Source organism: Coregonus clupeaformis, chromosome 39, assembly GCF_020615455.1.
Source record: "Coregonus clupeaformis isolate EN_2021a chromosome 39, ASM2061545v1, whole genome shotgun sequence".
NCBI lineage: Eukaryota > Metazoa > Chordata > Actinopteri > Salmoniformes > Salmonidae > Coregonus > Coregonus clupeaformis.
Window position 1 is genome coordinate 2,445,886 of NC_059230.1, and position 23,907 is coordinate 2,469,792.

The 23,907-nt window shown below is 42.0% G+C and overlaps 1 protein-coding gene across 1 annotated transcript; it reads left to right on the forward strand.

The window, feature by feature from the left end:
* Positions 1-6,064: 6,064 nt before the first annotated feature.
* On the forward strand, positions 6,065-20,591 carry lpcat4 (lysophosphatidylcholine acyltransferase 4). Its single transcript, XM_041868040.1, has 13 exons — positions 6,065-6,546; positions 7,276-7,642; positions 8,338-8,450; positions 8,961-9,021; positions 9,249-9,307; positions 13,575-13,609; positions 13,752-13,806; positions 13,961-14,043; positions 14,310-14,435; positions 15,816-15,969; positions 16,166-16,258; positions 19,558-19,693; positions 20,059-20,591. The coding sequence occupies exons 1-13, from the start codon at positions 6,457-6,459 to the stop codon at positions 20,271-20,273; spliced, it is 1,587 nt and encodes a 528-aa protein (XP_041723974.1). The 5' UTR covers positions 6,065-6,456; the 3' UTR covers positions 20,274-20,591.
* The last annotated feature ends 3,316 nt before the right edge of the window (positions 20,592-23,907 follow it).

Sequence of the window (23,907 nt, forward strand, 5' to 3'; positions counted from 1 at the left end):
GTAAATATGGTATTTCTGTTTTTTTATTTTTCATAAATGTGCAAAAATGTCTAAAAACCTGTTTTCGCTTTGTCATTATGGGGTATTGTGTGTAGATTGATGAGGAATTTGTTTTATTTAATCCATTTTAGAATAAGGCTGTAGCGTAACAAAATGTGGAAAAAGTGAAGGGGTCTGAATACTTTCCGAATGCACAGTACATATACACTACCAGTCAAAAGTTTGGACACACCTACTCATTCAAGGGTTTTTCTTTATTTTTTACTATATTCTACATTGTACAATAGTAGTGAAAACATCAAACCTATGAATTAACACATATGGAATCATGTAGTATCCAAAAAAGTGTTAAACAAAGTAGCCACCTTTGCCTTGATGACAGCTTTGCACACTCTTGGCTTACCCAACCATGTTACTGTAATTGGTGACATTTGTCCATAAAAATAAAAAAATCCTATAGAAACAAAGGTTGTATCCTATACTGTAGATTACATTTTTTCCAATAACCGCTGAAACTCCAGACACTTTTTACTATTCTGAATGTATATGGTCATTTAAGAAAACGGTTATGTGGACACCCCTTCAAATTAGTGGATTTGGCTATTTCAGCCACACCCGTTGCTGACAGGTGTATAACATCCAACTGTAACGTTTGGAGGAGGAATAATGGTCTGGGGCTGTTTTTAATGGTTCGGGCTAGGCCGCTTAGTTCCAGTGAAGGGAAATCTTAATGCTACAGCATACAATGACATTCTAGACGATTCTGTGCTTCCAACTTTGGCAACAGTTTGGATAAGGCCCTTTCCTGTTTCAGAATGACAATGCCCCCGTGCACAATGCAAGGTCCATACAGAAATGGTTTGTCGAGATCGGTGTGGAAGAACTTAACTGGCCTGCGCAGAGCCCTGACCTCAACCCCATCACACCTTTTGGATGAATTGGAATGCCGACTGCGAGCCAGGCCTAATCGCCCAACATCAGTGCCCGACCTCACTAATGCTCTTGTGGCTGAATGGAAGCAAGTCCCTGCAGCAATGTTCCAATATCTAGTGGAAAGCCTTCCCAGAAAAGTGGAGGCTGTTATAGCAGCAAAGGGGGGACCAACTCCATATTAATGCCCATGATTTTGGAATGAGATGTTCGACGAGCAGGTGTCCACATACTTTTGGTCATGTACCAAAATGACTACATGTGGTCCTCTGTAGCTCAGCTGGTAGAGCACGGCGCTTGTAACGCCAAGGTAGTGGGTTCGATCCCCGGGACCACCCATACACAAAAAATATATATATATGCACGCATGACTGTAAGTCGCTTTGGATAAAAGCGTCTGCTAAATGGCATATTATATTATTATATTATGTATGGACACATTGTAATGGCTGGAATGGAATAGCTGGGAACGGTATCAAACATATGGAAACCACATGTTGACTCTGTTCCATTTATTCTATTCCAGCCAATACAATGAGCCCACCTATAGCTCCTCCCACAAGCCTCCCCCTGACATATCTTATCTCTCTTTAAGCTGCTTTGTAGACTGTATGAACATACCCATTCAGAATGGTTCTACCTCATAACAAGGCCTGTTTAATAGGGTGGTGTTCAGTAGAGCACAACGTAGCAAAACATTATGAAACAGAAAGCAAAAAGGAATGGTTCATATTGGACAAGTCCAAGTAGTGCCTCCCTGTTTCAGTCCGTTTTCTCCTGTTTGGTGCATATTTGAACACAACCCAAGTACTGTATTGGATACAGAGAGAAGAAGAGTTGCATTCAAACATGCAGGTAATTTCTACCCCCTATTCATTTATACTGTTCAGACGTTACACTTTTTATAGGGTTCAACCAATCCCTCAATCTATCTCGAATTTGTCAAAAGACCAATTCGTAAACAAAAATATCAGAATTAGGCTGCCTGTGTAAACGCAGCCTAATTAATCTGCAATTATAGATAACTGTTGTAACACTCTCTGTTTAGTCATACCATATCTGTTGGTTTGTTTCCAGTTTTATGTGAGTGAAAGCACTCTACTATAGCCTACTGAAACTTTTTTTTAACTTTTAAAAGGAGAAAAAGCATATTTAATTCAATGTGTGTTGATGTGTCTTGACTCTTCACTGATAACAAGAGCCTCTCTCTATAGAGAGACCCGGCTGGTGGATGACATCAGGTGAATGTACACCAGTGGGTGCGAAACTGGTTTCACTGGGTGGATGCACGGCTACATTGGTCAGTTTAAAGTAAGTTTGGATTTGTGAATCGATTTAAAAAGGCTTTATTGGCATGGAAAGTGTTAAACATACATTGCCAAAGCAAACATATAGCAACATACCAAATTAATGATGACGCAGATAGATAATAATATGAAAAATAATAATACTCAATGAGTAATAATTAACAGGACAATACGGAATGAATGAGGACAATAATTAAATAATGATAGCAAGCAATGTTATTACTCTGGTTGTCGTTCCACTGGCTGTGCCTACGGGTGTGGCAGGAAGCTACATATTGTGCTGCCAATATGGCACAAAGGGGTATTTCTCCCAATCGATATTGGATCTTTGTATTTGCTTTCAATTTTGAGGAAGAAAAATGTCTTCATAGTTCTCACAGTGTAGGAGAACATGCAGCTCTGTCTCTACCTCTAAGGGCAGAGTGAGCACACAGCCTGTCCTCTCTGGGTAGCCAGATCTGCCTGTGACGGCTGGTCTCTACGGCCAGGCTGCGTTCACCGACTTCTCTTTCCTACACATGCGTCAAATCCTATAACCTAAACCTTAACCCCACTGGCACTGACAAATAACATGATGCATTCATGTTCCAAACATGTTACTACATGATTCCATATGTGTTATTTCATAGTTTTGATGTCTTCACAATTATTCTACAATGTAGAAAATAGTAAAAATAAAGAAAAACCCTTGAAGGAGTAGGCATGTCCAAACTTTTGACTGGTACTGTATATATAACATTAGAAACACCTTCCTAATATTGAGTTGCAGATAACATGATGTATTCATGTTCCAAACATGTTACTACATGATTCCATATGTGTTATTTCATAGTTTTGATGTTGAGTTGCAGATAACATTATCTGTCTCTCCGTCTCTTTCCCACAATCAAAAACATCAGTCATCATGAGAAAAACAATCATCACCCTTGACTACAAAAGTGGTGCCATTGTCCCACACTGATTTATGTGATGTAATTGCCTGAGGGTTGGGAGACTGTTTGTGTGTGTGTGTGTTTCAGCACCTCCACTATGTCTTCAGTTCAATAATAGAGAGGGTAGGCTGGGCACTACTGTTTTTGGCACAAGTGATATTTCCTCATTCCTCACTGTCAGACTAGTAGGTCTAGCATATATTTAAGGTTGGAAAGGTGATGCATTGACTAGGTTTACATTGCTTGATGCCAATTTTTTTTTTTTTTTTTCAGTGCGTAAAACAGCCTCCTTAAAAACCTTGGGGTAAGTGGGTGATGGTGCTGGTAGGTTAAAGTTTAATTCATGGAATGGGGTTGTGGTATATTGTGTATATATTAAATGTATACCTACATTCAGAAATAGATCTCTCTGTTCAATATCACTTACCCTTCCATTTCTTGACCAGTTAGTTTCCCTATTTCAGGCATGTTGTTTCGATGTGCCAATTCGTAGGCAAGTTCTCTGCATATGAGGCTACTAAGCCCATTATACTGGTCCGCGAGATTCTTGATATGTTTATCAAGCTCAGACTCCACGTCATCAGATAAGACCTTGTGTGCCTCTGCTACTCTATCATATCCTCTCTTGCGCACCAGTACATGTTGATTTTCTTTTTTGTAAATTTATTTTTCTTTTTTATTGTACCTTTATTTAACTAGGCAAGTCAGTTAAGAACAAATTCTTATTTACAATGACGGCCTACACCGGCCAAACCCGGACGACGCTGGGCCAATTGTGCGCCGCCCAATGTACCTCTTCATTCAGTAAAACATTTTTAGACACCTGCTGCTGCACAAATTGACTTTTTTCATTCTCTCACTTAATTGGGTGCTCTCTCTCAAGAACCTCAAGGGGGGGCTAGACCCCTGCTTGTTTTTGTTGTTGTTGGGGGGAGTATTTTTACAATAGAGTCAAGCTGCGGCGTCATCAGAGCTGTCATCCCTCAGGGTCTCCATGCTGCCACATACTGTTTGTCATCTCTCAGTGCACCTCTCAGGAAAAGTGTGGGTGTCGAAAGGAGTGGGCGTTTCGAAAGTAACCATATAATGAGAAGTGGGCGTTTCAGAAGGAACCATATAAGGAGAGGTGAGTGTTTCAAAAGGAACCATATAAGGAGAAGTGGGCATTTTGAAAGGATCAATATAAGGAGAAGTGGGGGTTTCAAAAGGTGTCACTCAAGACGTCGTTTGGGTTATCGGACATTAATCATGGCCAGTCATCACAAGGGATGATAGTACTAAATTACCTAGACGATTGGCTAATCTGCGCTCAGTCACGAGAACAGGCAGCAGCTGACACGACATCTCTCCTGAAGCACATCTCAGAGCCATGCCTCAGGTTGAACACGCAAAAAGCCACCTGGTCCCCACACAGGAATGGGAGTGGTGACTACATCCCGAATAATGAGTCGCATGTGGGACCCCCCCCACCACCACCACCAGGTCCTTCTGATTGCCCCGAGATGGCCGAGACGCAACTAGTTCAGCACAATACTGTCACTCCTAGCGGGGCCATCGTGGGAACTACCTCAGAAGCGAATCCCTCCCGCCTGCAGCTGTGGGCCTGGCCACTGAACAGCGAAAATGGTCTGGTTTTGAGCCCTCTGTTGTTAACATCTTACAGAGTGCTAAGGCCCCGTCCACCACATCAACCTGTGACACAAGGTGGCGCGAGTTCTGCCAGTGGTGTGGGGAGCAGGGGCTTGCTCCAGAATCTTGTAGCATACATGTATTCATCAATTTATTTATTGATCTATTTGTATGCATTTATGCATCTATTTATCTATTTAAATGTGCATTTATTTATTTATTCATGTATTTATCTATTTATAGGTGCATTTATTTATGTGTGCATTTATTTATTCATTTATTTCTAATTATGGCAGATTTGGTCCTCCATACAATTTACCTTGTTGTTGTTTGTTTTATGTTCTATAGCATATCTCATTTTGCTATGTAGGCCTAAATATTGTTGACTGAGATTGGATGATGGAACATGATGTTACACTGACATTCTAATCGAACACAACATTTCTCCAATATTAGGTGTATGAGAATAGACAATGCGTCATTTAGCAATGCAACCTAGGGTGACTATTTTCTCAAAACATGTTTACTGGCAAGCTTATTAAATAGGCTAAGTTATCAATCGTTTTTTGGCATGATACATTAACTTTAACATCCTAATTAGATGACTGTCGTTCGATTGGGCGTAGGCCTATAGGCTAAACATGTTGTACAAGTGACCGAGCTTTATCCCTTGAGACTTTTTAACCGGTTCGACTTGTTGGTACTACGGCATGGCTGTGGTGGTTGCAGGGTTGTCAGTGTGGGGATTCGATTAATCTGCCTCGGGTGCCCGGTGAGGCGTGTTTTGCACCGGGTGAAAGTTGATTGATTGCATTCGTTTTGGAACCGGAGTGCCTCCTAAGCGTGAGCCATGTGCCCGGTTCAAAGCCCACGACGACGTCTGCTCAAAACAAAAGTGACGTAATTAAGCAAGTGGGGTAATGAGTAGGATTATGTGTTTCCACATGCAAAAGTGATTGCCATATCTGCCTTCCCAATGAAAAGTCTTTTGAAAATTCAAAAATATACTTTATGAAAACGATATGTATGTTTCTGGACGAGGCACCATGCTGCCTTGTTGACAATGACCAAGCCGCGCAGATTACTGTTCGATTTGAGAAGGGCGCTCCTCCCTTGCCGCTTTTACCCGTTCACGTCACGGGCCATAGGCCGGTGTCCCGCGGCTCAGCATAATCGAATCCGCCCATTGACGGCGTGACAGGTGTGGTATGTTAAAAGGATGGGCTAACTACCCAAGTTGTTGTTATTCTTTTACGCCATGTGCAAGGACGCTAGCGCACCTTTCTTATAAAGTTCATTGTTTTGGAGTACAATAAGTCAACGTTTGGTAATTTGTTTTTACAGTTTTGAACGGGTTCACATCTTCGTTTTCACTTGGCTAGTTTTAATTTTGAACTTGTCTTTATTAATTTTTTATCCAACCAGCTTTCGCACTCGATCTCCTGTCCTTCGCACTGGCATTCTCTCTCTGTATCTTGATCCATTTTGAGAGAGACACTTTTGAGATAACAGGTTTTACGCAAAGCAAAACAGTTGCAGTGAAATTAAACTTTCGACGCACCGGCATATTTCTTACCATTCAGTGAATACTTCGCACAACAAACTTGAAAGGGTTATTTTTAAATCTATTTTGGTCTGTCAAGGCTTGCCTAGTCGCCATGGAGAGGCGGAACAGTCACCAAGCAACGTCTGATTACCCACACCCATTTGTGCACAAGTTGAAACTGACCAGGGCGCAGAGAATAAGGGTGAGTTGTCTTATTATGCTTGAGGAAATGTGGTAAGAGATGCACGAAGATCATACCCCCAGCCTGGGCAGCCGCTAGTGGGCGTTATGGATCTCCACTGTCCAAACATAGCGGCTGCCCGGCAGGCTACATTATGATATTTATGCCACTTACTTTCACACTGATCATTATTCACGATTGATTCATGATTATCCGTAATCATGGTAGCAATCACATTAATGTACAAGTGTTCAGAAATATATTATGTATTCTTATTTACAATAAAAGTGACTCAAACGACACAATACATTATTCACCATTCAGTTTCTATTGGGCACAACATAATCCGAAAACACAACCAAAACAAATTGCAAATGCGTCAACAAGCTTGATGTAGTCATTGCGTGCTAGGAATATGGGACCAAATTCGAAACTTTTGACTACTTTAATACATTATAAGCGAATTTGGCCAAATACTTATATGACACCTTCAAATAAAACAGATATGTATGAAAATACCCTCAAATAAAAGGTGACATTATGTACTGTCGCCTCATATGAAACAGTTTATTTCAAATCCAAAATGCTGGAGTATAGAGCCAAATTAAAAGTTTTAGCTTCACTGTCCAAATGAATAGAAAAGGGATGTATGTCTCTGTGTGTGCAATGCATATATGATACATTGTAGCCTGCCCCATGCAACATAATATCCTCCATATGTGATCATGTCCCTGTCCCTCCCATCCACAGGGCATGGTGTTGGGCTCCATCCTGTTCCCCATACGATTCTTTCTGGCTGCCCTCTGCTTCCTGATCATGTGGCCAATTGCCCGGCTCCGATTGGCTGGCCTCTCAGAGGAAGAACGGTCCCGGCCAGTAACGACTGGGTGGAGGAGATGGTTACTACACCCCATCATCCGTTTCCTTAGCCGGGCAGTGTTTTTCTTCCTGGGGTTCATCTGGGTCCGGGTCAAAGGTCGTAGGGCGGGGCATAAGGAGGCTCCTGTGCTGGCGGTGGCGCCGCACAGTAGCTTCCTGGATATGTTGGTGCTGCCGGAAACTCAGCTGGCTACGGTGGTGTCTAGATCGGAAAACCAAAGCATTCCTGTTATAGGGGGTGAGTGTTATGTGGGAGACTGGGAGAGGCTTTGGGTCAAAGTTGCCTTTTTAAAGACAGACATCCAGTATCCGATTACCCTCTTCAAATCGTATCCTTAATCACTATGGATACAATGCCACACTGTGGGCAACATCATTCTGCTCTGTTGGGGTGAGATGGAGAATGAGAGAGGGGGAGGGATGGAGGTTGGGAAAGGAAGGAGAGATGGGATGGAATTGGAAAGTTGTTAGTAAGACTAAATATGGCAAAGGTGGTATTGGAAAGTGTATTGAGAAAGTATGAAAGCAACTCCTAAAACAAACTATTGCCTCATGACTCTTCTGTATGTGTGCTTAAGTTCTATTTCTCCCTCTTTTTCTTTAACCTTTTTCCCTCTTATTCTCTTGTCCTCTCTTTCTCCACCTTCCCTCTTTCTTTCACCTTTTCCATCCCCTTCTCCTCTCCCCCCTCTTCCTCACCCTCTCTCACATTTCCCTGTCTGTTCTCTCTCACTCACTCTCTCTCTCTCCCTCTCTTTCTCCCACATTTCCCTCTGTTCTCTCTCTCTCTATAGAGTAAGAATCTCTCCCTCTCCTTTCTTCAGTAGCACAGGCCTTCAGTGGCATTTGTGTCCTAATGAATATAATGATCATGTCATTATGGCTATGTCACATTATAACAGTGTTGTGTATGGTTTCTCTTCTCTCTCTCAGCCCTCCTGGAGTTTAACCAGTCAGTGTTGGTAAACAGGAAGAATCCAGAGTCCAGGAAACAGGCTGTCGTTCAGATCAAAGAGAGGCTCACCTCCAATGGCTACTGGCCGCAGGTAAGCAGGAATCAGAGGGCAGGGGTCAAAGGTCATTAGGGCCAATGGGGGAGCTGGTGTAACGGAGTAGCTCTGCCTGAGACATGTAAACGTGATTGTTGCTAGCAGACTACAAGGATTTCCTCTTGGTCTAATGGTTAAGACATTGGATTACCACATGGGAGACGTGGGCTCACATCCCGCCAGTTACACATATGTAACCTCACTGCATCAGTCTTGCGTCATATAGCACGATGACTTTGTTTAGACTCTTGAGTTAACTTGCAATACCGGTATGTCACGTTACTGTTCGCGAAGAATGGACCTTACTGATGACGGGACAGCTTTCATAGAACTGGTTTAACACACCTCTCTATTCATCAGTCACTATCTCACTTTCCCTCCGTCCTCCTAATGAACCTTACTGATGGGACAACATAGAACTGGTTCTACCAACTCCCTTGCTTTCTCACTTCCCATCTCTGTCATTGGCTCTATTCATAAATCAGTCTCCCTCTCTCTCATGGTCAGATGCTGATGTTCCCAGAAGGCACCACTACAAACGGCACCGTTCTCATAAAGTTCAAACCTGGTGAGATCTAGTCCTGGGTTCAAATACTATTTGAAATCTTTCAAATGCTTTAATCCTTTGCTTTAGCTTGCCTAGGGTGCCAGATGGGTGGGGTTTGCACTTTTGTGACGGGTTGGTGAGAACATAATTAAGAATGTCACTTCTTCTGCTAAACCTAAAGGAATGGATGGCATGTGTTACATGGGGGGGGGAGCTGACTGGTTTACTGTCCTCTGCCTCTCTCCTAGGTGCCTTCCTGGCTGGAGTCCCAGTCCAACCAGTTCTGCTGCACTACCCCAACAAACTGGTGAGTAGACTGGACTGTGTCAGTATTGGTATACAGCAGAGAAATTGAACGGAGGGATCGAACCGCTGCCTCCAGGGAAGTATGTTGTCCGGGTGCGGCAGCACTGTCACTAGTAGTTTATATGCTGACGCAGCGGAAGGTGTAGGGTGAAGTTGCAAATACAGTCAGGTCCATAAGTATTTGGACAGTGATACAATTTGCATCATTTTGGCTCTGTACACCACCACAATGGATTTGAAAGGAAACAATCAAGATGTGCTTTAATTGTAGACTTTCATCTTTAATTTAAGGATTTTGTCAAAATTATTGTATGAACCGTGTAGGAATTACAACCATTTTTATACACAGACCCCCAATTTTAGGGGCTCAAAAGTAATTGGACAAACTAACATAATCATCAATTAAATGGTGAGTTTTAATACTTGGTTGCAAATCCTGGAACCCATAGACATCACCAGATGCTGGGTTTCTTCCCTGGTGATGCTCTGCCAGGCCTTTACTGCAGCTGTCTTCAGTTCCTGCTTGTTCTTGGGGCGTTTTGCCTTCCGTTTTGCCTTCAGCAAAGTGAAATACATGCTCAATTGGATTCAGGTCAGGTGATTGACTTGGCCATTGCAGAACATTCCACTTCTTTGCCTTAAAAAAGTATTGGGTTGCTTTCGCAGTATGCTTCAGGTCATTGTCCATCTGCACTGTGAAGCACCGTCCAATGAGTTTTGAAGCATTTGGCTGAATCTGAGCAGATAATATAGCCCTAAACACTTCAGAATTCATCATCAATAAATACAAGGGAAACAGTTCCATTGGCAGCCATACATGCCCACGCCATAACACTACCTCCACCATGCTTCACAGATGAGGTGGTATGCTTCGGATCATGAGCAGTTCCTTCCCTTCTCCATACTCTTCTCTTCCCATCATTCTGGTACAAGTTGATATTTGTCTCATCTGTCCATAGGATGTTGTTCCAGAACTGTACAGGCTTTTTTAAAATGTTTTTTGGCTAACTCTAATCTGGTCTTCCTGTTTTTGAGGCTTACCAATGGTTTACATTTTGTGATAAAAGGGTGAAGTCTTCTCTTGATTGTTGACTTTGACACAGATACGCCTACCTCCTGGAGGGTGTTCTTGATCTGGCCAACTGTTGTGAAGGGGTTTTTCTTCACCAGGGAAATAATTATTCTGTCATCCACCACAGTTGTTTTCCGTGGTCTTCCGGGCCTTTTGGTTCCTGAGCTCACCAGTGCGTTCTTTCTTTTTAAGAATATACCAAATAGTTGATTTGGCCACACCTAATGTTTTTGCTATCTCTCTGATGGGTTTGTTTTGATTTTTCAGCCTAATGATGGCTTGCTTCACTGGCAGTGACAGCTCTTTGGACTTCATATTGAGGGTTAACAGCAACAGATTCCAAATGCAAATGCCACACTTGAAATCAACTCTAGACCTTTTATCTGCTTAGTTGTAAATGAACTAATGAGGGAATAACACACACCAGGCCATGGAACAGCTGAGCAGCCAATTGTCCAATTACTTTTGATCCCTTTAAAAGGGGGGGACCACATATAGAAATTGCTGTAATTCCTACACCGTTTACCCAATTTGGATGTAAATACCCTCAAATTAAAGCTGAAAGTCTGCACTGTCAGCTCATATTCATTATTTAATTTCAACTCCAATATGATGTGGTAGACAGCTAAAATAATAATAACTTGGTCAATGTCCAAATATTTATGGACCTGACTGTATATTTATACGGACTCTACACACAGCCACTCACATACAATCATCATATACGCTGCTGCTACTCTGTTTATCTTATATCCTGATGCCTAGTCCCCTTACCCCTATACATACAGTGGGGGAAAAAAGTATTTAGTCAGCCACCAATTGTGCAAGTACTCCCACTTAAAAAGATGAGAGAGGCCTGTAATTTTCATCATAGGTACACGTCAACTATGACAGACAAAATGAGATTTTTTTTCTCCAGAATATCACATTGTAGGATTTTTAATGAATTTATTTGCAAATTATGGTGGAAAATAAGTATTTGGTCACCTACAAACAAGCAAGATTTCTGGCTCTCACAGACCTGTAACTTCTTCTTTAAGAGGCTCCTCTGTCCTCCACTCGTTACCTGTATTAATGGCACCTGTTTGAACTTGTTATCAGTATAAAAGACACCTGTCCACAACCTCAAACAGTCACACTCCAAACTCCACTATGGCCAAGACCAAAGAGCTGTCAAAGGACACCAGAAACAAAATTGTAGACCTGCACCAGGCTGGGAAGACTGAATCTGCAATAGGTAAGCAGCTTGGTTTGAAGAAATCAACTGTGGGAGCAATTATTAGGAAATGGAAGACATACAAGACCACTGATAATCTCCCTCGATCTGGGGCTCCACGCAAGATCTCACCCCGTGGGGTCAAAATGATCACAAGAACGGTGAGCAAAAATCCCAGAACCACACGGGGGACCTAGTGAATGACCTGCAGAGAGCTGGGACCAAAGTAACAAAGCCTACCATCAGTAACACACTACGCCGCCAGGGACTCAAATCCTGCAGTGCGAGACGTGTCCCCCTGCTTAAGCCAGTACATGTCCAGGCCCGTCTGAAGTTTGCTAGAGTGCATTTGAATGATCCAGAAGAGGATTGGGAGAATGTCATATGGTCAGATGAAATCAAAATAGAACTTTTTGGTAAAAACTCAACTCGTCTTGTTTGGAGGACAAAGAATGCTGAGTTGCATCCAAAGAACACCATACCTACTGTGAAGCATGGGGGTGGAAACATCATGCTTTGGGGCTGTTTTTCTGCAAAGGGACCAGGACGACTGATCCGTGTAAAGGAAAGAATGAATGGGACCATGTATCGTGAGATTTTGAGTGAAAACCTCCTTCCATCAGCAAGGGCATTGAAGATGAAACGTGGCTGGGTCTTTCAGCATGACAATGATCCCAAACACACCGCCCGGGCAACGAAGGAGTGGCTTCGCAAGAAGCATTTCAAGGTCCTGGAGTGGCCTAGCCAGTCTCCAGATCTCAACCCCATAGAAAATCTTTGGAGGGAGTTGAAAGTCCGTGTTGCCCAGCAACAGCCCCAAAACATCACTGCTCTAGAGGAGATCTGCATGGAGGAATGGGCCAAAATACCAGCAACAGTGTGTGAAAACCTTGTGAAGACTTACAGAAAACGTTTGACCTGTGTCATTGCCAACAAAGGGTATATAACAAAGTATTGAGAAACTTTTGTTATTGACCAAATACTTATTTTCCACCATAATTTGCAAATAAATTCATTAAAAATCCTACAATGTGATTTTCTGGATTTTTTTTCTCATTTTGTCTGTCATAGTTGACGTGTACCTATGATGAAAATTACAGGCCTCTCTCATCTTTTTAAGTGGGAGAACTTGCACAATTGGTGGCTGACTAAATACTTTTTCCCCCCCACTGTATCTACCTATATCACTCCAGTATCCCTGCACATTGTAAATATGGTAGTGGAACTGACCCTGTATATAGTATGCTTTCTTACTTTATTGTGTTCCTAGTTCTTATTTGTATATGTTGTGTTTTTGTTCTACCTTGTTATTTTTAGTATTACATTGTTATTGATTACTGCATTATTGGGGTTAGCTTGCAAGAAAGGCATTTCACTGTACTTGTGCACGTGACATTAAAACTTGAAGTTGGCCGTAGATGCTGATCTTGGGTCAGTTTTGCATTTCCCCCCACTAATGGCTGAGGTTGGGATTGTGGAGCGCATTGGGCCTGAGAGCACCCTAACTGGTCGTAGGAAAATACCATGTGGTTTGGTTTCTAATCATAGTTAATGTTTGTGGATGTTGGAACTCCCATGTCACCACAGAATGCCTGTACAGCAGGTATCATCAACTAGATTCAGCCGCGGGCCGATTTTTTTTCTTCTTTCTGGAGCAGATGGTCGGGGGGCCGGAACATAATTGCAAATAATTTATTAAATTAAAATCACTTGGAGCTGATTTCCTGGTGTTTTTACAGTCTAATGTCCAACAATGAAAATTGTATTTGTTGCTCAGAAAACTTGAGGGGCCAAATAAAACCACGGGCCGCCAGTTGGGGAACCCTGCTGTACAGGGTGTATTTTGAACTGAGTCTGAGTCACATGTAGGCCCATGCAATGTTCTGAACAGAATCAGGTGATGTACTGTCTGCACATGTGAGTTTACCTTCTAGAGTTATTATTTCTATGCGTTTTTTTTTAAGCATGCTTGTTTTCTAGGATACTGTACGCTGGACCCACACGGGAACTACCTGGTAAGACACCATCTATATGAAATAAAAACATATGATAATCATTCAACTTCATTATCAAATCTCCATTTAACATCCATATTATTGGAAACAAGTTGTCGATATATGATATTTCACTGATTGGTGGTGGTGTTTTTCCCTCCAGGGTTGAGGCATTGTGGCACACCTGCTCTCAGTTCTACACTAACGTTACTATTGAGGTAAGGCCATATTGTCCATAATCAGAATGACCACTCACAGAAGAAAAATGTCCTGTTTTCTCATTGGCTGTAATACCTGTCAGAAAAATGTAATGTGCTCTTATTGGCTACAGTACTTGTCAGTATTAATATCCTGTACTCTGATTGGCTACAGTACCTGCCAGTATACACCCCCTCCCAGAAGGAGAAGGATGACCCTAATCTGTATGCAGACAATGTCCAGAAACTCATGGCCAAGTGAGTCTACACAGCATTTCTACCTCAGTGTGTGTGTGTGTGTGAATTTCATCTTACGGCTCACAGTATTCCTGAAGACGGTGGGTGTGTGTGTGTGTGTGTGTGTGTAGTTTCTTTGTGGACGTTTCCCACTGTTTGGCATGTTGTGGTCAATTTTGCCTCAGTATTTGCATAATGTATACTTGGCTATCTGTTTGCTTTGGATGCATGTATTTTATGAGGGTGTGTAGATGATTCTAACATCTCTAACCTCTTGTGTCTATCAGGGCCCTGGGCATCCCAGCTACAGACCATGTGATGGAGGGGCGTGTTCTTACCAGAAAACTGGGGGGGCTCTCCCTCCCCCTAGAACCGCCTGCCAGAGAAACTCTCTCACTGCTGCACAAAGACGGGTAAGAGACTTGTGTGTGTGTGTATATATGTGTATGTACACTACATGACCAAAAGTATGTGGACACCTGCTTGTCGAACATCTCATTTCAATATTATGGGCATTAATATGGAGTTGGTCCCCCCTTTGCTGCTATAACAGCCTCCACTCTTCTGGGAAGGCTTTCCACTAGATGTTGGAATATTGCTGCGGTGACTTGCTTCCATTCAGCCACAAGAGCATTCGTGAGGTCGGGCACTGATGTTTGATGATTAGGCCTGGCTCGCAGTCGGCGTTCGATGAGGTTGAGGTCAGGGCTCTGTGCAGGCCAGTCAAGTTCTTCCACACCGATCTCGACAAACCATTTCTGTATGGACCTCGCTTTGTGCACGAGGGCATTGTCATGCTGAAACAGGAAAGGGCCTTCCCCAAACTGTTGCCACAAAGTTGGAAGCACAGAATCGTCAAGAATGTAATTTTATGCTGTAGCATTAAGATTTCCCTTCACTGGAACTAAGAGGCCCAGCCCGAACCATGAAAAACAGACCCAGACCATTATTCCTCCTCCACCAAACTTTACAGTTGGCACTATGCATTGGGGCAGGTAGCGTTCTCCTGGCATCTGCCAAACCCAGATTCGTCCGATGGTGAAGCGTGATTCATCACTCCAGAGAACGTGTTTCCACTGCTCCAGAGTCCAATGGGCAGAAATTTAACGAACTGACTTGTTGGAAAGGTGGCATCCTATGACGGTACCACGTTGAAAGTCACTGAGCTCTTCAGTACGGGCCATTCTACTGCCAATGTTTGTCTATGGAGATTGCATTGCTGTGTGCTCGATTTTATACACCTGTCTTAATGATCGGCTATGAAAAGCCAACTGAGATTTATTCCTGATTATTATTTGACCATGCTTGTCACTTATGAACATTTTTGAACATCTTGGCATGGTTCTGTTATAATCTTCACCCGGCACAGCCAGAAGAGGACTGGCCACCCCTCATAGCCTGGTTCCTCTCTAGGTTTCTTCCTAGGTTTTCGCCTTTCTAGGGAGTTTTTCCTAGCCACCGTGCTTCTACACCTGCATTACTAGCTGTTTGGGGTTTTAGGCTGGGTTTCTGTACAGCACTTCGAGATATTAGCTGATGTAAGAAGGGCTATATAAAATAAAATTGAAATAGCCGAATCCACTAATTTGAAGGTGTGTCCACATACTTTTGGCCATGTTTGTGTGTAGGTAGACTCTTGATCTATGGCTGTGTGTGTGTTTGATGGTGACTAAGCAGGTGCTTTCCTTCTTGTGTGCATGACTTAAATGATTGTCTGCTAACCTCAGCTCCTTCCCCCAATCTCTCTCCCCCTCTCATCTCTCTCTCTCCCCCTTCCCCTTTCACATCCTCAGTCTCCGTGAGTCTGAGGTGGAGGCAGCACTGAGTAACATGATTGACAGGTGTCAGTCAGAACAGGGTTGGAGGGCTGGTGTGGATGAGCTGGCCCCTCTCCTGGGACTGACAGACAGACAGACTGCTGCTAAGATCTGTGGACTCTACTCCAAGGTAAACTACTCCAAGGTTAAACTGGCCACCACCAACCAGCGTCAAGTGTGGCGTATGAACTTGTCCGTTTGAGAGAGCAACAGACGTGTAGAGTACTGAAGTAGTAGATTTCTATAAGTATTCCTTGGTGTTGTGTACTTCGCATAACTTGTGTGTGTTTGTGTTAACCATGTGTGTGTGTGTGTGTGTGTTCCAGGATGACATGGTGGACCTCAGACAGATCTATCTAAGTGTGACATCAGTCTCTGGCCTTCTGGGCTTTAAGTCCCTCCTTCAAACTGCATTCACTGTAAGTTCTGCTCCAAGTGTGTGTAGAGTAGATTTATAACCCCAGTGTTTGTGTAGAGTAGATTTATAACCCCAGTGTTTGTGTAGAGTAGATTTTATAACCCTAGTGTTTGTGTAGAGTAGATTTATAACCCCAGTGTTTGTGTAGAGTAGATTTATAACCCCAGTGTTTGTGTAGAGTAGATTTAAAACCCTAGTGTTTGTGTAGAGTAGATTTATAACCCTAGTGTTTGTGTAGAGTAGATTTTATAACCCTAGTGTTTGTGTAGAGTAGATTTATAACCCCAGTGTTTGTGTAGGGTAGATTTATAACCCCAGTGTTTGTGTAGAGTAGATTTATAACCCCAGTGTTTGTGTAGAGAAGATTTATAACCCCAGTGTTTGTGTAGAGTAGATTTATAACCCCAGTGTTTGTGTAGAGTAGATTTTATAACCCCAGTGTTTGTGTAGAGTAGATTTTATAACCCTAGTGTTTGTGTAGGGTAGATTTATAACCCCAGTGTTTGTGTAGGGTAGATTTATAACCCCAGTGTTTGTGCACGGTAGATTTATAACCCCAGTGTTTGTGTAGAGTAGATTTATAACCCCAGTGTTTGTGTAGAGTAGATTTATAACCCCAGTGTTTGTGTAGAGTAGATTTATAACCCCAGTGTTTGTGTAGAGTAGATTTATAACCCCAGTGTTTGTGTAGAGTAGATTTTATAACCCTAGTGTTTGTGTAGAGTAGATTTATAACCCCAGTGTTTGTGTAGAGTAGATTTATAACCCCAGTGTTTGTGTAGAGTAGATTTAAAACCCTAGTGTTTGTGTAGAGTAGATTTATAACCCTAGTGTTTGTGTAGAGTAGATTTTATAACCCTAGTGTTTGTGTAGAGTAGATTTATAACCCCAGTGTTTGTGTAGGGTAGATTTATAACCCCAGTGTTTGTGTAGAGTAGATTTATAACCCCAGTGTTTGTGTAGAGAAGATTTATAACCCCAGTGTTTGTGTAGAGTAGATTTATAACCCCAGTGTTTGTGTAGAGTAGATTTTATAACCCCAGTGTTTGTGTAGAGTAGATTTTATAACCCTAGTGTTTGTGTAGGGTAGATTTATAACCCCAGTGTTTGTGTAGAGTAGATTTATAACCCCAGTGTTTGTGTACGGTAGATTTATAACCCCAGTGTTTGTGTAGAGTAGATTTATAACCCCAGTGTTTGTGTAGAGTAGATTTATAACCCCAGTGTTTGTGTAGAGCAGATTTATAACCCTAGTGTTTGTGTAGAGTAGATTTATAACCCCAGTGTTTGTGTAGGGTAGATTTATAACCCCAGTGTTTGTGTAGAGTAGATTTATAACCCCAGTGTTTGTGTAGAGTAGATTTTATAACCCTAGTGTTTGTGTAGAGTAGATTTTATAATCCTAGTGTTTGTGTAGAGTAGATTTATAACCCCAGTGTTTGTGTAGAGTAGATTTATAACCCCAGTGTTTGTGTAGAGTAGATTTATAACCCCAGTGTTTGTGTAGAGTAGATTTATAACCCCAGTGTTTGTGTAGAGTAGATTTATAACCCCAGTGTTTGTGTAGAGTAGATTTATAACCCCAGTGTTTGTGTAGAGTAGATTTAAAACCCTAGTGTTTGTGTAGAGTAGATTTATAACCCTAGTGTTTGTGTAGAGTAGATTTTATAACCCTAGTGTTTGTGTAGAGTAGATTTATAACCCCAGTGTTTGTGTAGAGTAGATTTATAACCCCAGTGTTTGTGTAGGGTAGATTTATAACCCCAGTGTTTGTGTAGAGTAGATTTATAACCCCAGTGTTTGTGTAGAGAAGATTTATAACCCCAGTGTTTGTGTAGAGTAGATTTATAACCCCAGTGTTTGTGTAGAGTAGATTTTATAACCCCAGTGTTTGTGTAGAGTAGATTTTATAACCCTAGTGTTTGTGTAGGGTAGATTTATAACCCCAGTGTTTGTGTAGGGTAGATTTATAACCCCAGTGTTTGTGTACGGTAGATTTATAACCCCAGTGTTTGTGTAGAGTAGATTTATAACCCCAGTGTTTGTGTAGAGTAGATTTATAACCCCAGTGTTTGTGTAGAGCAGATTTATAACCCTAGTGTTTGTGTAGAGTAGATTTATAACCCCAGTGTTTGTGTAGGGTAGATTTATAACCCCAGTGTTTGTGTAGAGTAGATTTATAACCCCAGTGTTTGTGTAGGGTAGATTTATAACCCCAGTGTTTGTGTAGAGTAGATTTATAACCCCAGTGTTTGTGTAGAGTAGATTTTATAACCCTAGTGTTTGTGTAGAGTAGATTTTATAATCCTAGTGTTTGTGTAGAGTAGATTTATAACCCCAGTGTTTGTGTAGAGGAGATTTTATAACCCCAGTGTGTGTAGAGGAGATTTTATAACCCTAGTGTTTGTGTAGAGTAGATTTATAACCCCAGTGTTTGTGTAGGGTAGATTTATAACCCCAGTGTTTTTTGTAGAGTAGATTTATAACCCCAGTGTTTGTGTAGAGCAGATTTATAACCCCAGTGTTTGTGTAGAGTAGATTTATAACCCCAGTGTTTGTGTAGGGTAGATTTATAACCCCAGTGTTTGTGTAGGGTAGATTTATAACCCCAGTGTTTGTGTAGGGTAGATTTATAACCCCAGTGTTTGTGTAGGGTAGATTTATAACCCCAGTGTTTGTTTAGAGTAGATTTATAACCCCAGTGTTTGTTTAGAGTAGATTTATAACCCCAGTGTTTGTGTAGAGTAGATTTTATAACCCTAGTGTTTGGGTAGAGTAGATTTATAACCCCAATGTTTGTGTAGAGTAGATTTATAACCCCAGTGTTTGTGTAGAGTAGATTTTATAACCCTAGTGTTTGGGTAGAGTAGATTTATAACCCCAGTGTTTGTGTAGAGTAGATTTATAACCCCAGTGTTTGTGTAGGGTAGATTTATAACCCCAGTGTTTGTGTAGAGTAGATTTTATAACCCTAGTGTTTGGGTAGAGTAGATTTATAACCCCAGTGTTTGTGTAGGGTAGATTTATAACCCCAGTGTTTGTGTAGAGTAGATTTATAACCCCAGTGTTTGTGTAGGGTAGATTTATAACCCCAGTGTTTGTGTAGAGTAGATTTAGCAGGAATAGACTGGCACCCAGGCGGTATGTACAGTTACTACGGTATAAAGAGGACGCTTTAACCTATAAACTGAATTAATATATTTGATATAAACTACATGAAGATATTTGACATAAACACTATATAAATGGTATATATTTACATAAATGTATATATTTGAACCCAGTGTAAACTGTCTGCAGCTGTATGACCGAGAGTGTAGTGGCAGTCTGACTGCAGTGGACGTGTCTGACCTGATGGGGGCGCTAGTGGGGAGTCCTCAGTACCACACAGAGGAACTGTACACCGAACTGTCCAGGAGAGGAGCGCCCACCGAACGTAAGCCAAGGCACCCATCCATTAACAATGTTGACATTCAAATACATTCACTTTAAACTTATCTTGATTATTAGTGGTGTATTACAAACTTCTCTACCTGTTTGTTGGGCACAAACAAAGTCTGTGATTTGACCCTAGTTATGGCTGTTTGTCAATTCGTCTTTCTGCGATCCCTCGCCTCCTTCTCAATAGTATTCGAGAAGTTCCAAATACCTTTTTCTCCAATGAGAAGGAGGCAAGGTGAGCGAATGCAAGGAATCGAGGAAAGATGAATTGAGAAAGCAATGTCCAGTTGTTCGTCACACTGTCCTGAACTAGAGTCTTGTCGACAATAACCCTAATGCTATGTGGTTGTATCTCCACAGAAGACCTGTTCAGAGTGCTGACCACCCACCCCACCTATCAGAAACTGATCAGCGAGTACTTCACACCTGAGGGGGCGGAGTCCACACCACCACCCTCTCTGACCAAAGGGAAATTGGGGAACAACAATGAAGGATCACCTAGCGACAACGGAACGGCTTTGTCTTACAAAACGGCTGATAACGGCTCTCCTCTGCCCAGTAAGAAAGACGACTGACTGAAGGACCTCTGAAGCATAGTGATATAATTCCTAGAACGGACTGGGCAGTTATTACAGATTCATCTATATGGATGGGCTTACTCTTAAAATGGCTGCCTGTTCAACAGTGACTTGAATGGGGATACCCCTTCTAGAAATTCTATTTCTATGGGGCTTACAGCGTTTTGAGAAATTGAGGAAAAAACTAAGGCAGCTCAACAGTATCTCTTTAAGAAATCAAAGGGAATTACTCATAGTAAGCTAGTGTGTTTGTGTGTCAGATGGGTTATATAGTTGAAGTCGGAAGTTTACATACACCTAAGCCAAATACATTTAAACTCAATTTTTCACAATTCCTGACAATTAATCCTAGTCAAAATTCCCTGTTTTAGGTCAGTTAGGATCACCACTTTATTTTAAGAATGTGAAATGCCAGAATAATAGTAGAGAATGATTTATTTCATATTTTTTCTGAGGTCTTGGCTAATTTCTTTTGATTTTCCCATGATGTCAAGCAAAGAGGCACTGAGTTTGAAGGTAGGCCTTGAAATACATCCACAGGTACACCTCCAATTGACTCAAATGATGTCAATTGGCCTATCAGAAGCTTTTAAAGCCATGACATAATTTTCTGGAATTTTCCAAGATGTTTAAAGGCACAGTCAACTTACTGTATGTAAACTTCTGACCCACTGGAATTGTGATACAGTGAATTATAAGTGAAATAATCTGTCTGTAAACAATTGTTGGAAAGATTACTTGTGTCATGCACAAAGTAGATGTCCTAACCGACTTGCCAAACTATAGTTTGTTAACAAGAAATTTGTGGAGTGGTTGAAAAAAACGAGTTTCAATGACTCCAACCTAAGTGTATGTAAACTTCCGACTTCAACTGTATATGGTCTCTAAGACTTGTTTACAATGTACATGGCTAGCTGTGATTGTTAAACAATTCTCTGGATCTGTCTGTCAAGATGCTGGAAAAATAGTATCATGATAGTTATTTATAAATGTAATACATTTTAATAAAAGTACGAGTTTGTCTTATTTTGTATTGCTTGAAATGGGATGTGGTATGTGCATTTGTAATGTTTTAAAGAAAAAATATACAAACCAAATGATTTGATGTAAATGACTATTCTCCGGATTTTACATTGTATTTTACATTTAATCTATTAAACTAAATATTACATATGTACATCTGGCTCATTTTGTTTCACTGTAGCCTTCTTTTAAAGACGCCATCTTCCTTTTCCTTTGATGGTTGTTTCTCTCCTCCTTCCACCCTCTCTTCTCACTTAGTCTCTACCTTTTACCCACTCTCTGGCTCCATCTCTCTCTCGCTCTGTCCATCTCTTCCTTTCTCTTGGGCTCCACTTCCTCTCTCCTCTCGTCAGGAGTGTGACCCCCTGCCTGTGTTGGTTCATCCTCCTCCAGTTTACTGAGCTTGGCTGGGATGGGAGGATGAACGGTCTCTCCCTTTCTTTTCCCCCCCTCTATTTTTCCTGTCCTCCGTTCGGTTACAGGGGACATGACTGTTTCTATCTCCCTTTTCCCTTCACTGTGTTTGGTTCTGGATGCTGGAATGGTCTCTTCCTGTCTTTTGTTTTCTGTTGTCCCTTCGTTTCCCATTATCTTAGCATCTGTTTCTACCTTCTCTATTTTTGCTTTGTAGGAGGTGGTGGGTTCCTCTGTTAGTCCTCTCCTGTTTTTAGTTGTAAGCTTTTTTAACCCTAAATAGCTCCCTTCTTCAGATTGAACCACTACTTGTCGTCTTTCCCCCTTCTCTCCCATATCCCCACTCTCTCCCGCCTTCCTTTTCATCCCTTTACCGTTTGGACCCCTGTTGGTTACGAACGTATCATTCTCGATAGTCCCGCCCCCCTCAATAGTTTTTATTTTCAGCTTTTCTGTCAGGTGCTCTTCTACCTCGTCCCCGTGTTTCCCCGTCTCCTCCTCTGCAGTGTTTGCCGTTTCCTCCTCCTGCTCCTTCTTGGCCATTGCGGCTTTAGCATGCCTTGATCTTGTCATGTGACTTGTAATAGGAAAGGACTTTTCAGTCCTCTCCTCCTTTGTCTCGTTCCATTGTTTTCCTGTCTCTTTCTCTGCTGGTTTTGGTTTCTCCTCTTTCTTTCCCTCTACATCCTTCCTTCTTGCTCTAGTCACATGACTTGTTCTAAGACCAGGCTTTTCAATCTTCTCACTCTCTTTGTTCTCCAGCTCTCCATCTATCTCCATATTTGCTGTTCTCGGTTCCTTCTCCTTTTTCCTCTCTACGTCATTCTTTTCCCATTTTGTTCTTGTCATAGGACTGGTCTCTTTCAACGCCACCCTCCCTGAGGTTGGTACGTCCTCCCCCTCTTCCCTCTCTTTATCAGTGTAGATATTAGGGGTGGTAGCCTTGGCCTCTTTTTTAGCTGTGTGTGGAATCTGTTCTTTCTTACTCTCTTCAGCTTTCCTGTTTCCTCTGGTTTTTATCATACGTCTTGTCGCAGTACTAGTCATGGGACAGGGCTTTTCAGTGCTCTCCTCATCCCCTTGTTTCTCTGTCTCTCCACCAGTTTCTTTCTTTGTGTTTGACTTCCCTTCTTTTTTCCCTTCTGCATCTTTGCTTTTCTTTCTTGTCACAGGAGTTATCAAAGGACTGGGCCTTTCAGATCTTTCCTCTTTTCCTTCGTCCTCTTCTTTATATGTCTCTACTGATGTCACTTTATTTGTTGTGTTTTCTGGTTTCGGCTTCTCTTTCTCCTTCTCTGTTGCTTTGCTCTTCCTTCTTGTGGTTATCATAGGACTTGGGATAAAACTGGGCTTTTCTGTCGTTTTTGCCTCATCCTCTTTCTCTGCCACGTTTTCTGTTTTCGATGACTCCTCTTTCCCCTTCGCTGCAGCTTTGCTCTTCCTCCTTGCTCTTCTCATAGGACCTGTCATGGTACTTGGCTTTTCTGTCTTATCCTTTGCTTCGTCCCGTTGTTTCGACGTCTCTCTGTCTGCCTCTGTTTTCTGTCCTTGAGGCTCCTTCAGTGTGACCTTCACTTTATCAGTGTTAATATTGGGAGCAGTAGTAGCCTTGAACACCTCTTTGTCACTCATTCTCAGTTCTTTCTCTTCAGACTGTTCTCTATTCACTGCTCGTCTCTCTTGTCCTTTCCTTGACTGTCTCTGTTTATTTTTCTCTGTTTTCTCTTCAATCTTGTTTTCGGTTGCTCTCACTTCCTCCTCTTCTTCTCCTCTAACTGCTAATTCACTCGTTTCTCTTTTCTCCGTTTTCTTTACTACCTCCTTTTCATTTTCTATTTCTTTCTTCCCTTCTTCTGTTTTCACGGTGTCTTCCCTGCGTCTACTATCGCTATGTTTCTGATGTCTAGTTGACCTCTTGCTGCTTCTGCTTGGATTCGCCTTTGACGTCCCTTCAAGTCTTCCAACCATCTCGTTCCTCTCCTCCTCCATTCTCCCTTCTTCTTCTCTTTCTCTCCTCTCCGTATTCTCTCCATCTGCATCTGTCCGTTGACCAGTTTGGGTGGTCTCAACCTCTGACTCAGTCTCTCTCTTTTTCTGCTTTACCTCTTTTCTCTCCATCTCAGCCTCCTCTCCTGTCTCCACCCTGTTTTCTCTCTCCATCTGTCCCTTGTAGCCACCCAAAACTGTCTCTCCC